At 48.7% G+C, this 17,470-nt stretch overlaps 1 protein-coding gene across 1 annotated transcript in view; it reads right to left on the bottom strand.

Annotated features, from left to right (window-relative positions):
* The window catches only part of whrna (whirlin a), a gene marked incomplete at both ends in the record, with an annotated part of 163,313 nt that overhangs the window by 26,478 nt on the left and 119,365 nt on the right, over positions 1-17,470 (bottom strand). The window contains 4 exons of the mRNA XM_080017523.1: positions 855-887; positions 1,548-1,781; positions 6,817-7,029; positions 17,123-17,159. Coding sequence (XP_079873649.1) covers positions 855-887; positions 1,548-1,781; positions 6,817-7,029; positions 17,123-17,159 — 517 coding nt within the window. The remainder of the gene's footprint in view (positions 1-854; positions 888-1,547; positions 1,782-6,816; positions 7,030-17,122; positions 17,160-17,470) is intronic.

Here is a 17,470-nt window from a genome sequence, read left to right as displayed (position 1 = left end):
GAGCAATCAGATCCCCCACACCAACAGTTGGCTTATTAGACGAGAAGAGGTCTAACTTTTAAAAAGGAACTTTATCAATAGGATGTGACTACTATTATTATTATTGTTATTATTTGTATTATTATTATTACGACACTATTGTTTTAAATTATTTCGGAAAAACAGCATTGAGTATTCCAGCATGTTGCTCCTGTCGCTGAGGCCTGGGAATCCATTAGCATTTAAAACGGCGTGGACCGGCAGACACAGGGCTTCTCGTTATTGTTTTTACAAAGTAGAAACTTTTATTCTTCGTGTGTGTGTGTGTGTGTGTGTGTGTGTGTGTGTGTGTGCGTGCGCGCGCGAGTGTGTGTGTATGCAGGGCTTGATCTGTATTGGTATTCAGCAGACTGAATACCTGGCGTTTGAGTCGAGCTTCCTAAATCCATTTTTTTTTTTTATTTAATCCTCTCCCAAAAACCCAGTGGACTCTCTAAAGCGGTGTAATTGGAATTGGAAAGTGATGTAACGACTGCAGGGGAAGGGAATCACTCCAAACATAAAAACAAACGAACAAACAAACAAACAAACAAACAAACACACACACACACACACAGCAAGCCAAGACATTATAAAGTCATATTTGTGCAGTGGTGGAAGGACTCATAAGGTTTCCCTGAAATAAAAACTATCAATACCCTGACGCAAGAAAAGTCTCAAAATGACTTATTGGACTTATTACTTTCCACCACTGCATTTGTGCATTTGTGTGTGTGTGTGTGTGTGTGTGTGTGTGTGTGTGTGTGTGTGTGTGTGTGTGTGTGTGTGTGTGTGTGTGTACGTGTGTTGGACCCCAGCGCTCGGGTGCTTCCTACCTCCATCATATCTATGAGCCAGAGCAGCCTTTCCTACAGTGGGTGAGAAAGGAGCAGCGGAGCAGCTTGTTAGATCAGAAACCTGCCCAAAAACCCAGACAGCAGACCCCCCGCTGTCAGCACGTGCACACGGACTGTCTCACCACTCTGTCTCACCCTTTTTGGACACATGCACATGCACACATACAAAATCTTCCGGACTTTGTACCTTACTGCTGTAATGAATGACATCAGTGAGGGGTAGATTGCTGGGCTTGGTTCTGTCAGACAACTCCACCGCGCCACGTGCTTCCACACCCTTATTTGATCGGCCTCTGTAAGCAGCCAGTCCCTCCTGCTCTACCTGCTTTGGTGTATTGCTGCGCTCCCTCCACCCTCACAGGCATCCACCTGCTGGGTTCTACTTCCCTATCCAATGGGGGGATTGAGCGCATCACTCCTATATTTGTAGCTCACTCAGGTTGCCTATGTTTGCTGTACACCTTACTGGGAGTGATGAGCAGTAGAGCCCTGATGCCCAAACTCAAACCATGCAAAATAAAAATACATCATTTTAAAGTAAAACTGAGAGTCGTCTGTCAGAAATACCACTCATATGTCGTTTTTTAAAATCTTTTCGGCTTTGTGGTTGAATGTATTTTTGTGTGTCTCAATATCAGCAGCGTCTTAACCCACTGGTGTAGTGCACCCTACCCGCGCAGAGCTGAGGGTGGTGTTGGTCATGTAGCTGGCTGAGGAGGAGGTGAGCGTGTCGGGGTACGACACCATGGAAAGGGAGTCCGGGTGGAGGCTCAGGTGGAGGCCCGGGGCTCCGACCGCCCCCTGCCGGGCCTTCAGAGCCTGGATCTCCCGCCGTAGAACCAGGCCGTCAAAGCGCTCCAGATCCTGAGGGGTGACCAGACCCCGAACCTCTGAGAGGAGGGAGAACTGGAGGTGGAGAAGAGATCACGGAGGAGGAATAAGGAGGAGAAAGAGTTTGAAAAGGTTGATAGAAAATAAGAATATGTTGTAATATAATATAATATTATATATATGAATATACTGTATATACAATACAATAATAATGATATTATAATAATATTTATTATTTGCATTATAGCACCATTCATACACAATATGCAACTCAGAGCGCTTTACATTTTTATAATTAAACATTATTATTATTATATTATAATTATTATTATATTATATATTATTATTATACATAACATTACATAATAATTATTTAATTCTAATAGCACCTTTCATAATCAATATTCAACTAAAACTACTTAACATGAATAGAAGGCAATCAAATAATAACAATAAATAACAATAGAATAATAAGTCAATAATAATATGTCACAAAGTGCCCCACTCTACAAACTCATCTTGCTCCACCACCCGACCGGCAGTTGTAGAACCTTGGTTTGGATGCGAAGGCTCTGCTCCCTCCAGTACAATTTCATCTGTTTTTCACTCATTCCTGCTCCAAATGTAGATCGATATGGATTAAACTTGAACAACGTCTGAGATATCCCGGTTCTAATGAAAGCTCAACCGTGTCCGTGGGTTCAGCGGTTGTCTGGTTCCAGACACCTTTCGCCCGAAAAATGCCAAGGATAATAATGATAATAATAATAATAATAATAATAATAATAATAATAATAATAATAATAATAATCATCTGAGAAAAACACACAAATGCAGACAAGAAAAGTGCATTCAACAAAAATAGGTAAATATTATGCTCATTTTCAGATTTGGTTCATCAATTCCGACAAAGACTCGAAAGGATCAAATCTTTCCCTGGTGTTATTTGTCCTTACAACAGCTTATTTTTGGGCCCTTTTCAAAGGATTGTGCTAATGTTCCTGAGTGAATGATTTCTGTTGGATTACTGGTCTTGAATTCACTTCAGTGAATAATTCTTCAAAATAATTCTCTGACACTAGATTCTGAGACTGCAGCTCTGAACGACGCTTTCAAGAGGGTTTGGTTCTGAATTCACAGCCCAGAAATGCAGCAATGTACCGGGTAAATTGATTTGTTTTGTTTTCAAAGAAGGGGTAGCTTTAAAAACCTTTAAAAAAAGGTTTACATCTCAGAAAGACTTAAATAAAAGCTGACAAGTGTTTGAAAAAGCCAAGATTAAACCAAGAAGCCGCCATTAGCCTCAGCAGTGAGGAAAAAACAAACGGTGTAATGACAAAACACAAAAGCATCCAGTACACACACACACACACACACACATACACACACACACACACACACACACACACACACACACACACACACACAGTTATGAACAGACTCTCCCAGGGTCAGAGGAACAATAAAAACCGAAATAGGCAATTTCTGGAGAAATACTAAAAGTTTGAGATGAAAGATTTAGATGAAAAGAAATTTATATCGCACACACACACGCACGCACGCACGCACGCACACACGCACGCACGCACGCACGCACGCACGCACGCACGCACGCACGCACGCACACACACACACACACACTGCTGTTGCTGACGATGACTATGATCTACAGTCAGTTGCACTACGACTGACAGTGTACTTATCTGAAGTGGCTATGGACAAAAGCGTGTGCTAAATGACATAATGTGATGTAATGTAGATGTAACACATAGACGCACACACACACACACACACACACACACACACACACACACACACACACACACACACACACACACACACACACACACACACACACACACACACACACACACGCAGTTATGCACTGACACTCCCTGTGTCAATACTAAAGGTTTTAGTTTGTTGGGGAAATTGGGATGTATGGGGAACATGTCAGAAATAAATTTATATCTCAACCACACACACACACACACACACACTGATGTAATGTGGTGTGATGTAATGTGGTGTAACAAGCATAAACTCACGCACACCCACCCACACACCCACACACACACAGAGGACGACCACTTGCAGTCCAATTCTGCTTCCCCTCAATATGCAAATACTGGCACTGTTATGCCGTTTAATTAGTGTCAAAACCCGCGAGCGCACAGAATAGTATCCGCCGGCGGAAAAGCATCCTCCGTGAGCAGAAAAGCATCCTCCATGAACGGAAAACCATCCTCCATGAGCGGAAAACCATCCTCAGTGAGCGGAAAACCATCACCGCGAGTGGAAAACCATCCTCCATGAGTGGAAAACCATCCTCCATGAGCGGAAAACCATCCTCCATAAGCGGAAAACCATCACTGCGAGTGGAAAACCATCCTCCATGAGCAGAAAACCATCACTGCGAGCGGAAGACCATCCTCCATGAGCGGGAAAACCATCCTCCATGAGCGGAAAACCATCCTCCATGAGCGGAAAACCATCACTGTAAGCGGAAAACCATCCTCTATGAGCGGAAAACCATCCTCCATGAGCGGAAAACCATCCTCCATGAGCGGAAAATCATCCTCCATGAGCGGAAAATCATCCTCCATGAGTGGAAAACCATCCGCCTTGAGCGCATTTCTGGTCCCCGTGCGCAAATGCGGTCCCGTGAGCACTGGGCTATGAACACTGGGCTATGAACACTCGCTCGCTCATCAAGTTGAGGTTTTGAGACTTTGGAGGCGTAAACGGAAAAGACAGTGTCTGATGTCTCCGCTCCTTTGATTGGTCAATTTGAATACTGGTTTGATCACTGACACAGTGGAAGACAGGCAGTTGCCCGAGGGAACAACTACACAACTAAACTACATGTAAACGACATGGATCATGCATGCCACTGCTGTCGACATAAATGTCAAATTTTGGTTTATATGCACGATTTACTTGCGTGAAGGGAATTGTAGAGGTGGCTGTTCCTCACCCCGCCCGTTCCTTTTTTCTCCGACAGCTTCTTCTTGATGACTGTGGGTGTTGAAAGTAACCGATCAAAGGAGCGGCGACATCAGACACGGCCTCGTCCGTCCCCACGTCCAGAGTCTCAAAAGTAAACTTGACGAGCGAGCGTTGAGCAGTTGCGAGCGTGTAGGGAGGGCCGAGCTCCCGCTGGTCGCAGCCCCATGCTCATGGGAACGCAGTTGTGCGCGCGGAGCAGAAATGCTCTCGTGGAGGATGTTTTCCTGCTCGCGCACACCGTTCCGTGCGCTCGCAGGTTTTGAGACTTATTTAACATCATACACTGTTGCCTGTCTTTCCAGTTCAGCCAACTAAGGTGTATTTAGGATGTTTCTTGGGCATTTCAGCTGCGTTAAGCTATAGATCTTTCATCTCCATACTGGGTGGGGGGAATTCCCTCAAGGAGCTTGGTTGTTATATAGTTGCCGAGATTACCCTCCACTCCCTAGCACCTATCGTGCCTTGGTCAACCAAGGCTCAATACCGTGGTCCGATCCAGAGCACCAGGGCTATTTTAACTTGGGAGTGAGTTTATACCAACGGGACAACCTTGTCACCCTAGCGTAACGGATCTTTTTGCCGACAACATTACAAAGGGTGCTATCAGAGAGTTCTCCTGTCTTTTGGGGTTGTGAATTCAAGGATCACTGTATTGATACCCGTGGGGGAAATGTGTCTGTCCTCTGTGTTTCTCGACCCGTCCTTTTAAGGAGCAGGAGTCACACAGCTGTGCCCCAACTCCGGCTATAGAGCCAAGGCGTCGGTCAAGGGCATCGGCTGGAGATCGTATCTGGAAACCCTTGAAACCCCATGTGACTGCGAGAACATGCGGAGACCAAAAAGAAAGGAGCTCGGCCCTTCGAGCTGTGAGGCGGCAGAGCTAACCACTCCTCCCGCCATGCATCACCTCCTCTGTAGCCCTCAAGCTTTCACCGTCGTCTCCTTCTGATTTCACTGCTTTCAACACCCCCATTTAGAGCGTTGTCCCGGACACTCTGTCTTACGTTCTCTTAATGCATTTGGTGATTCCGATCTGTTTCTGACCATCACACAGTCCGAGCTCGAGTTGTTTGATCGACAGGTAGTTCGGCCAAATCTACGTGTGTCTCCCCTGTTGCAGCCCAGGATGAAAGTGTGTCGGCGCTTGGTTGCGTTCAATAAAAGACACAGATTCATTATTCATTTTAGGTGATAAATTTCATAGCAATAGAAATGAAGTGATTTCCATGAGTGTCAGTCGTGAAATCCTTCTACACACAGTTAATCATTGAGTGCGGCTATGTTTTGTTTTATGGCTGAGCACGTACTTCCACGTGTGTCCATAATGACTAATTTGGCAATTAGTTGCGGAGACACGTGAGCGTTCACACTCGACGTAAGATGAGGTCATATCGCCCGATGTGCGTTGAGTGATCGGACTCTCAATGATTTTCGGGAGCAGCCCACGCCTGTATTTATTGCTGTGCAGCCGCCCTCGGATCAATCAAGATGCATTTTAATGCCGGGGCTGAACAAGACCATGCACGCGCGCACGTGCGCACGCTCGCACACACACACACACGCACGCACGCAGAGGCAGAATCCAAAATTCGATTGGGGTTGTTGAACCAGAAACATTAGTTGAATGTAATTCAATAGCACAGCAACACAAACCAGGTTTAACCCCAGGTTGAAGACAAACTGGGGTCCACGGCCCCCTAGGCGTCCTCAAAACCATTGCAGGCGGCCGGCAGCTAAACGATTTGATGCATAATGTATCGGTTTAATTCAATTGTTTTACGTTTTTTCTCTTTTTCACAAAATGAATGTATTCACCTCCACTAATGACGGTGAGTTTGTCGCTTTTAGTTGAAGTCAGACGTTAAGGTGTGAAAGTGTTTTCGGAGGCCGATCCGTTGTAAAAAAAACGTTTCCTTTGGGGAAGGGGGGGCGAGGCTGGACAGCCTGCGTGTGGATATCTCAGCAGCGAAACCAGACATCAGAGACAACCAGGCACTGACACAGCAACGATTTTTTTTTGGAATGATGATGATGATGATGATGATGATGATGATGATGATCATCATCATCATCATCATCATCATCATAGCCGTAGCCTCACCTTGGCGTGCGTGTTGAGCAGCTCGAACAGGGCCATGACCAGCTGCTCCACCCCGACGTGCCCTTCGCGGTACTCCTCCACGTAGTAGCCCATGGTCTGCCTCTCGGCCTCCGTCAGCAGGTGGCGCGCCTGCTCCTCCAGCATGGCCCTGGACTGGTTCACTAGGCTGGACAGCGTCACCTGGGAGCCCGCCACGCCTTTATAGAAGACGGGCTGGGGGCACAGAGCGGGGGGTGGAGATGAGTGCGGAAGGGGGGGGGGGGGGGGGGGGGGGGGAGTCGTGATGAGGCGGGGCGGGGCGGGGCGGGGCGGGGGAGGAGCGCGTCGGAATCGGTAGAGTCAGAAGATAAGGTTAAGTGGAAGACGGCAGGTTAGAAGAGCAGGAGTTGCAGAGGCTTGCCGGGGAGCGGGGCGGGGGTGGGGGTGGCAATGAGAAGGCGGTGGGCGGAGGCGGCGTGAAAGCGAGGAAGCGGGAGATAAAACGCGCGTTTAAGGAGCATTAAGGAGCGAGCGCAAAACGAGGGGGAGAAGAGGTCGGAGGCGGAGCGACGAAGACGAGGACGAAGACGAAGAAAGACGGGGAGAGCGGGAGGGGAGGGGGTGGAGGAGAGCCACGGCAGGGCGGATGATAAGAAGAGCAGGCGGGAAGACGGAGAGAGGAGACAACGACGACCACGACGACGGCGACGACGCAGCGTTGTCGTGCGGAGGGTAAACAGGAGGGAGAGCGAGAGCGAGCAGAGGACGGAGGTGAAAAGACGGCAGGGCGGCGTAAATCACGGGGAAATAACGCGAAGGGAGGAGGCGCGGGGGGGGGCGGCGGCGAACACGGGCAACGACACGGGAGGAGAGAGGAGGGTGGGGGCGCGGGAGATGGATGGGGGAGAGCGTGCGGCGCGTGTGGGTGGAGCGGGGGCGGGGGCGGGGCGATGGAGAAGGTCACGGTGTTAGGGAGGAGAAGATGGAGCGTACGGGGAAGAGCGGGGAGAGGAGGCAGGGACCGGGAGGGGTGACGGGGGTGGAGGGGGCGGAGGGGGAAATAGATCAAAACGGACGGAAGAAGAACAAAGCATACACCCACATGCATCCAACCAGCCATCGCTCATTCATCCCCAATTTTATACATTATCGCTCCTCCTTCCTACTTCCTGAAAGTCAAACTCATCCCTCATCGTTGCTGCCGGGGCCGTTGGCGCCGCGGGACGGGGCGGCCGTAACCCGGGCAACAGCCGGGCTTGCAAAGCCTGCAAGTTCGCCCAACGGCCACGAGATGCCGCTTAAGGTGACTGGGTGGAAGTCAATGGAAAAAACAAAAAAACAAACGGAAATGCAGAGTCCTTTGTAAGACTTGAAGGCCCCAACACACACGTTGACGTAACCTCACAGGGCGCCTGCGTCAGGAAAAGGGGAGGGGCACATTTCGGCGCTCGTCGGCGTGGAGCAAGGTGGCCCCGCCCTCTCCCTTCCCCTTCGAACGCCCCACCCACACCTGAAAAACACAAACTCGAGTCTCCTCAGAGAGCAACGGGTGACATCACAGAAGCTACGTCTCACCCCACCACACCCCACCCCCCCTGCAGTCTCTGAGCTGCACCCGCAACACATGAGCAGGATTCAGGGGCCGAACAAGCTGAGGAGCTGGCCCCCCAATCGTGGCCCCGTGCGCCTTCTGTCCTCCCCTCGGTGCTAGTTGCGTGACCCTCCGCCGGGGCCGTTGTTTTCATTCCTCTCTGCTCTCCCTCCTTCTCTCCCTCCTTCTCTCCCTCCTTCTCTCCCTCCTCCCCCCTTCTTTCTTTACTTCCTTCTCAAGTATCTGCTGGTTCACAGCTTTTCTTTAATGAACTCCTTATTTAAAGACACCACTTCAAAGTCGCAGCTTCGGGGCTCCCTGTTTGTGTGTGTGTGTGTGTGTGTGTGTGTGTGTGTGTGTGTGTGTGTGTGTGTGTGTGTGTGTGTGTGTGTGTGTGTGTGTGCACGCCCACGTTTGTGTGCGTGTGCGCGTGTGCATGTGCGAAAACAGCAGGAAGACACAGCCCGGCATCCATCCTCTCTCTCTCTCCTCCTTCCCTCTTCCCTCCTCGTCCCTAAACCCTCCTCTCCCGCTCATCTCTCCGTGTTACTGGCCCCCGCCGCCTCTGCCGCCGCCGTCCCGGGCCGGGGCCCAGCCGAGCGGCGGCCCCGCGCCCAAGGTTAAACCTCGCCGCCCCGCCCGCATCCTAATCACGCTGCCGCTGACGAGGCGCGTTCCTCCGCGTCCTCCACGTCCCGGTTACTTAACTCAAGGGCGACGTGGAAGACGCGCGGGGCGTGCGAACGACCCCCCCCCCCCCCCCCCAGGCCGCTAATGGAATGAGTCGTTACTCAAGCCGAGCGGAACGCCCGCCATTTTTTTTCGCCGAATGAGAATAACTGCTGCGGTGGTGGGTAAACAACAAACTAAATAGAGACGGCGGTGCGAAGCAGCTCGGGCTCGTCCGCGCACGCCCCGGCACCGGCCCCGCCTCCGCAGGCTTCCCCTCGGGGCGTCTATGTTTGCGACCAGATAAGGGGGACGTCGTCTGTTACGCGGCGGCTGCGGCGCCCGAGAACAAGCGCCGCCGTCGACAACGGGCCAAACGGGAAATAAGCCCCCGATGGGAAAGGTTTCTGAGAGTAGAACCGGGGAGGCGCGCGGCGTTATCTGGGTTACAACTGGGATTGGGCCTCGCTCATCTGATAAGCGAGGAGGCGCACGGGGACGACACATCCTCTGGGAGAGTTTTTTTTTTTCTTTTCTTTTTTTTTTTTTTTACGGTTTTCGGTTGACAACTCAATCTTGGAGGGGGATGAGGAAGTCCGCTCGGCGGGGATTTTTCCAACCACGGGAAAAGGGGGAGGAACCTTGCCGGAATGTTAAAACGACTCCCCGGGCGGTTCGGCCCCGGCCCCCCGATTGGACCCGGGGGCCTCGAACGGGGTGGCGGGCGTGAACGCCGCACGGGGAAACGGACCCCCGCGTGGCTGTGACCATTCAAGCCCCAACCGGGCGACTTATTCCATCTCCGTCTGGATTGCGAGGACGGGCCTGGATTTGAGGCTTTTGAAGAGAAAGCCAAGTCCCATCGGTCGCGAGCGGTCGAACCACGCCGAGCGCTCGCCGGGACGCGTTCCCGAGTCGGGTGCGAGGGGCAACCCCTCTCAACCGGATCCGGACGCGGACCCGGTCGCACAGCTCACCGGGTCTGACCGGGTCTTGGGCTCCTCGGTTCAATCATCCGGGATGGTAATTTCACCTCGACTCCCGGCAGGACGCACGTCCTTCTACACCTGCGTTTCCTGGCAAAGGTCCAGCGGAGGCAGGAGATGATCCCGGGTTTACAGACGGGGCGGCGACGAGCGGCGGGACGCCCGTAATGGGATCCCGGTTCACCGCACGGTCACACGTCGCACCTACGGGGAATTTTACGGTCTCCAATTAGCACTTGAGGTCTTTGGGGATTTTCCAGGAGGAAATTCCAGCCCCTGGAGGAAACCCAGACGCATGCATCAGCGTGTCTGCTTGAACAAAGCACGTTATGTAGATTAGGACTCGTTATGTAATGCTGATAACTCAGCTTCCACTGCTTCCACTCCATCCATGGGATGGTAGCTCAGGCGGTAGAGCTGGTGGTCTAGTGATCCAAAGGTTGCTGGTTGGATCCCAGGCTCCTCCTGCTAGCATGCTGTAGTGTCCTTGAGCAAGACACTTAACCCCTAATTGCTCCTGATGGCTGCGTCCGTCGGTGTTTGAACAATTGTAAGTTGCTTTGGATAAAAGCATCTGATCAATGACTAAATGTAATGTAATGTAATGTTCCAAGGTTCACTCCGTTCCCCGGAGTTTTTCGGGTTTTCCCTGCCCAGGTTGGCGGTTTGGATTCTGGGATGCCTTTGTGAAATGTGAAGCCCTCCGAGACCGCGCCCCCACACACACAAGCGTGACCTGACTTGGAAAACCGAGAAGAGTTTGAAGACTCAAGGCGGGGGGTGGGGGTGGGGGGTTCCATCCCGACCCGCGTTGACCCTTTATTTCCATCGCTGGTGTTGCTCCAGACCCGCCACGAGAACCCCGGAGATCCCAGCCCCTTTGACCGCCACTATATAGCAGAAGATGAACGGAGAGGGACGCGATGAGATTTTTTTTTTTGCCGCCACAGAGGCCGCAGAAATGGAAATTCCGCACCAGGTCAGTAATGATGAGCATATTTGTGTCTTCGGCAACAGAATTTGTTGCGTATATACAGTTTATCCATGCGGCTTGCACAGCGCTGAACAGAGCGGCGCAAATTGTAATGGGAAATGTGGATACAGAGGTGTACCGTTTATTAAGTTGTTTTGGCTATGTTTACTTCAATTGTTTATTATTCATCATTAGATTTACGGTTAACTGGCAATTTCTCAGGTAATTTGTAGGTCTATTGCATATTACCATTGCATTTTTGTATTTATATCCTTATTACTGTATTATCCATCCATCCATCCATCCATCCATCCATCCACCCATCCATCCATCCATCTACCCATCCATCCACCCATCAATCCATCCGTCAATTGATCCATCTATCTATCTGTTGACAGCGGAGATGAGCTGCTGCTGGTATTTACGGTTCCCTTGATGGCGGCTGCACATAAACAACGAGTGTGCCCCTTGAAAGGCCCGAGTTGCTGAAACAACACAAGCATTTACTGCATCGTTCGCACCGTCCACCGCCCAGCGGATGCCTCTCCTCGCTCCGCGGGGAAGCCGCTCCACGGCTGCGTCCTGATTGAATCACATCATGGGATTATAATGCTTTTCAATCAGATGGAAAAAAATGAAAGGCCGTGGCGGGTAGCAACAAACGCCAAAGATCTGTGTGTGCGTCTGTTTGAATGTGTGTGTGTGTGTGTGTGCGTCTGTTTGTCTGTGTGTGTGTGTGTGTGTGTGTGTGTGTGTGTGTGTGTGTGTGTGCCTCCAGAGATGGGTAGAGTACTTTGAAGACCCTTTGTGCTCATAATTTTCGGCAATTTATTTATTCACTGCTTTGTCGAAGCGACATCATAATGAATATAAATACGAAAGAGTCATTCAATTCCAAAAAGAAAAAAAAAACATGAGATAAGAACTCAACAACCTTATTTCAGGTCGGTATCTGGTATTGGAGTGTGCAAGTGTATGTGTGTGTGTGTGTGTGTTTGGATAAAAGACCGAAGAGTGCTTTGTAAAATATTCTATGGGTACAAACTTAGCAATTATTTGATTGCAATTATTAGCACTTATTTGATTGCCTTCCGATAAGGACTTTGAGTTGTTGTGTATGAAATGTGCTACACAAATTAAGTTTAATATTACTATTATTATTGTTATTATTGTTGTTGTTGTTATTATTATTATTATTATTGTTATTGTTGTTGTTGTTGTTGTTGTTATTATAAGGGGTCCAGAAATAAATGACATTAATTACATTAATTACAATAATTTGTAATTACATTACAAATTTGACTGGTATCATAAGTCATCTTCGCCATAATAGACACATCACTGATACTCGTGGTTTGGGATCAGCACCACGGACAGCGTCCCTCCACAAGCCTGAAGTGGGGCCCAGCACTGAGCCACGGTATTCTAACTATTATTAAGACAACTGCAAAGTCTTTTTTAAACAGGGACGTTTGTCTCACTCGAAAAGGAGGAGAGGCGGAGGGAGGCGTGCGCGAGCTGAGTGGAAAGCGACGCCGAAGAGGAGAGAACCCCGAAAAAAAAACAAAAACTCAAGACACTGACCGTCTGAGCGTGGACCTTTCGTCCCCCGGACCCCCCAGCGGCTCCCGGCTTTCTCTTACCGTCTGACCGCAGAGAGGAAGCGGAGTTGACAGGCAGGTTAAGGGAACGCCGAAAGGAGGAGAAATATGAAGCTTTTTTTTCTGCGATTGTGATAAATGGCCGCGCAAACACACTTGACCGGAGCAAAACGGACCCCGTTTCCCCCCACCCCACCCCACCCCACCCCACCCAACCAAGTGGGGCAATCTCTGCCGGAGCCAAAGCGTCAATCCACGCTGGTTGGGAAAATGCCAATAGGCGGCGCTTTCATTGTAGAAAATCTAATAACTGTTAACATCTATATTAATTTGCTTATACAGATTTTGATCAAAATGACTATGCAGCTCAGACCAGGTGCACAACTTTTATTGAATTTTTTTTTTCTTTTTTAAACAAGAATGCTTTTTAAATTCACTTTTCAATTCAATACAACTTTAGTCATCCTCGGAGGGCAATTCGATTTTAACCTTCAGAAATACTTGTGACAAATAATGATAAACTGGCTGTATAAATAAATAATAATAAACTAGCTGTATAACTAATATAACCTAGCTGTATAACTAATTTAAACTAGCTGTGTAACTAATATAAACTAGCTGTGTAACTAATATAAACTAGCTGTATAACTAATACTATAACCTAGCTGTATAAATGCCAGCGAACTCGCTCTTGGAAGCCTCCATGTGCAGGTGGAGGTCGCACAGAACCAAACAAACAAAAACACCCCGATGAGCAAAACACTGAAATATGAGATTAAAGACAGGCGCAAATTCCAAGCCACGCAAACAACAACAAGTATTACCCCTGATCCCCCTGATCCCATCAAGTACAAGACGATCGGCTCGGAGTGAAAAAGAGAAAAAATATGCATTTGGTACATTTGCCGATCTTTCTTTTTCTTTTCGTTGAAGGTGCACTTCGGTTGTTTTGCAGTGGGAACCGGGTCCACCAGCCCCGGAAAGAAGACCCGATCGCCATCACCTCCAACACGGTCGAAAAAGATCACCCACTTTGATCCTTGAGGTTTTGCGGGTCGATTCTCAATCACAAAGCCGACCAAACACACTTTATTTATTATTATATTTTTTAATATATTCTACTCCAGATTTATTTGGACAACACCACCGCAAAGAAAAAATATCATCAGTCTTCTACCTTTATTGAGAGTCTAACAGCGGCCGGCCGCAAGAGGGAGAAGGGTGTAGGTCATACTCTGGTCTGCATCCACTTAGGGAGCCTGCGCGCAGCACATCCACCTCCCTGGAGACCAGAGCAAGGAGGCACAATGCAGGACTGGGAAGGAGTCCACGCACAGGGATCCTTCATTTTCGGTGGTCGGGGAGAAAAGCAGTTGTCTCACACACAGGACCGCATCGCTTATCGTGTGTTTGCGGGGCAACGACTTTCCACGTGGGAAACGTATTAATTCAGTGCGCAATGTAATAATACTACAAACTCCCACAGTTGTCCCACCAGACTCACACAGAGGCAGAGCAGTCAAACACACGCGTCATGTATCCTCCTCCATGCGGCAAGTTATTACAAAATGTGTATATTATTACAAAGTGAAGGTACAAGTTATAACTAAATGTATATATTATTACAAAGTGAAGGTACAAGTTATTACAAAATGTGGACATTATAACAAAGTGAAGGTGGAAGTTAAAAGTAAATGTGTATATTATAACAAAGTGAAGGTACAAGTTAAAAGTAAATGTGTATATTATAACAAAGTGAAGGTATAAGTTTAAAGTAAATGTGGATATTATTACATAGTGAAGGTACAAGTTATCACAATATGAAGGTATTATTAGATTTTTTATTTTCTTGTCGTTACAGAGCCTTTTAAAATACAAGCACAGAATCGTAAGGTTTGTGTACTACCATATATACATATCTTTATATTCTTGACGAAGTGGATGCATACACCCACGCTCCACTCAAAATGGACCCCCGATCCCCGGCAGGCAAACCCTTTTTCCCCCCCAGCGAACGATTCGTCATTTGCTCACGACCCTGTAGCTGCAGCGAGTCAGAGGCAACGACTCCCGAACCAATTTGCCAATGAGATAGCGATCGTTTGCTCAAGAACACAAAATCATTACCGGGGATAGAATGGAGGCATTTAAAGGAAGCAGGGGGAGCAGCGGGAACCGACGAATCGCGACAATCCAAATCAAACCACGGGAAAAACTGGGCAAATCTTTTCTCGCCCGAGTCGCTCGTAGGAGGCCGAGTCTCCGAGAAGAGACAAACTTTTCATCGCTATGACTACACAGCAGGGAACCAGCTCCATTCGTAGCTGCTCTGCCCAGCGGGTGAGAGGGCTCCACCGGACGGAGCAGATCCAAACCACCGACCACCGGTCGGTCCATCGTGCATGGCGCTCCCTTCTTTCCCTCCTCCCTTCCTCCCTTGCTTCCCTCCCCCCTTCCTCTCTTGCGTCCTTCCCTCCTCCCTTCCTCCCTTGCTTCCTTCCCTCCTCCCTTCCCTCCTCCCTTCCTTCCTTTCTTCCCTCCTCCCTTCCTTCCTTCCTTTCTTCCCTCCTCCCTTCCTTTCTTCCCTCCTCCCTTCCCTCCTCCCTTCCTGTCTTCCCTCCTTCCTTTCCTCCTACCTTCCTCTCTTCCTTCCCTCCTCCCTAGTGCAATGTAATGTAATGTAATGCAATTAGGGAGCAGAGTATAAGGAGCAGTGTCTTCATTCCTTTATTCAGTGGGTTTCGCCTTTCAGCTGTTCACCATGCGTACGTAGGAGTGTCATTTTTTTGGGTCCGTGGCATCTGCATCTTTACAGCCTTCATTATCTCAGTTGCGCACTGTGTTCTGTGCGAGTCTCCTCTCCACACCTTGTTCCTTTCTATGAGTCACCTCCGAACAGTGGGAGTATCCTGCCGACGGCTCCCGACATCTTACATCGCAGCCTCTTCGGTGACTCTCCTCGCCACTTCCCTTCATGTTTCCATCGCTGGTATTGAGTTTTTCTCATTGTCCCCCGACAATTACTGTCAAGCTCTGTGTATGGGTGTCGGGACCAAGACCACGCCGGCGCCCTCTCTCCATCGCCCAGCTACCAGTCAGCTTCACCTGTCCCCTGGTTAGTTCCCGATCAGCCTTTGTTCACACGCCCTGTATCTTCCCCTCAGCTTCACTCCTCTTCAGGCAGGGTTGCCAACGCCACCTCAGCGTTTTTGCGCTCCGCCACGCCTCGCGGTCCCGTCCGTGGCTCCCTCGTTGGCGAACCCTATTACCCCCCCACCCCTGACTTCAAGCGTTTTTGCCTGACGCCTTTGTAGCTTTGCTCGGACCTCAATAAAGATCCCCTGCTTGCACGTAATTACAATTAGTCAAATCATGGCTCGGATTTGCTCGTTTTGGTGAAATTGGCCATGACAAGTTCCATCCGTGCTGCAGAATCGAAAGTTGCGCTCACGTCAACGTTGTGTGGAGTCGTGGGTAAGACTGTGCTTCAACAACCAAATATGCAAAATATGAAGAAGACGCTGACCTATTAATAGACACAGCCTGTCCACACAAAACGCACCGGTTGAAGACAGCTCTGATGATGTATCTGGTCGTTCCCACGGTAACATTTTTTACTGCCGCATAACTGCAGTTATGCGGCAGTAAAAAAAAGCGTTTTCGAACCATTGATATTCCCTTTAAAGTCCTGTTTTAGTAGAGCCGTAGATTCCTGTTTGGAGCCAACGAGGCTCCGTCTTGTTGACAGCATGTTTCTAGGCAATGTCAGATGCTCCATGAAGTCTTAAAACTTTAACACAAAATCACTGATATAAGAATTCAAAAATGTATAAAACCATAATTGTGGTGAATATTAATCTAATGTATGAGTTTATTTATTTAGATTGAGTTAAGGTTGAGTTTCCATTGAGTATTTATGGGGGGAAAAAACGCTCTGACCCACTACAAAGTAAGGCGAGCATACGGTCACACATTTAAAGCAAATCGTATTTCCGTTCAACACAGCATGTTTTGGGGCATTTTTTGTTTTTTTATGTCTTTTAAACCAATGAAATTCCATTGAGATTCAAATGGGATCTCTGTGATGAGCCGATCAGACTTGCGGATAAGGCACAGTGGACCGGCTCCCCAAAAAACTGGGACGCAAAAGGTTTGTTCAAGGTTTCCTTATGTTTCTAATCAACAGAAAAAAAAGTGGGCAAAATAATAGATTGGAAAATAGAAACTGAACGCAACATGCAATCCCTGCATTCTATTTACTGTGTATTCAAAATGCCTGGGATGCCACCCTGCAACCCGACGCTATTTGGCACGACGCACTATGTGACGCTAACTGTGATCATGACCTGGTCTTATAGGATCACTGAGGCATGACTTCAAATAGATAAATGGAACACACACACACACACACACACACACACACACACACACACACACACACACACACACACACACACACACACACACACACACACACACACACACTCAGTAATGATGTTGTGCCTACCTTTCCTGCTGCAGAGGCGCCCTGGTCCATGGAGAAGCTGCAGGACACACAGATAAACAAGACGATCAGGACCATGATCAGGACGTGCATGTGTGTCGAGCACGACACACATGCACTGTGCACATGCACTGACATACTCTGTGTGTTGTGTGTAAACTCATCTACACGCAGAAGTCAGGTTATTGTGGAGACGCCAAGACACCAAGGGGACAAATCCGATCCCTTCACGCGATATATTTGTACGGAAGTACCGATGGATGTGATCATGTAAATGTGCTCCATATTTTCAAATGAATGATTACATTGTCCGTCGACATTCTGATGAAAGTTTTCCGACTAGTTTTAAGT

Source organism: Zeus faber, assembly GCF_960531495.2.
Source record: "Zeus faber genome assembly, chromosome: 17".
Lineage (NCBI taxonomy): Eukaryota > Metazoa > Chordata > Actinopteri > Zeiformes > Zeidae > Zeus > Zeus faber.
This window is presented reverse-complemented; position numbering and strand designations above follow the sequence as displayed.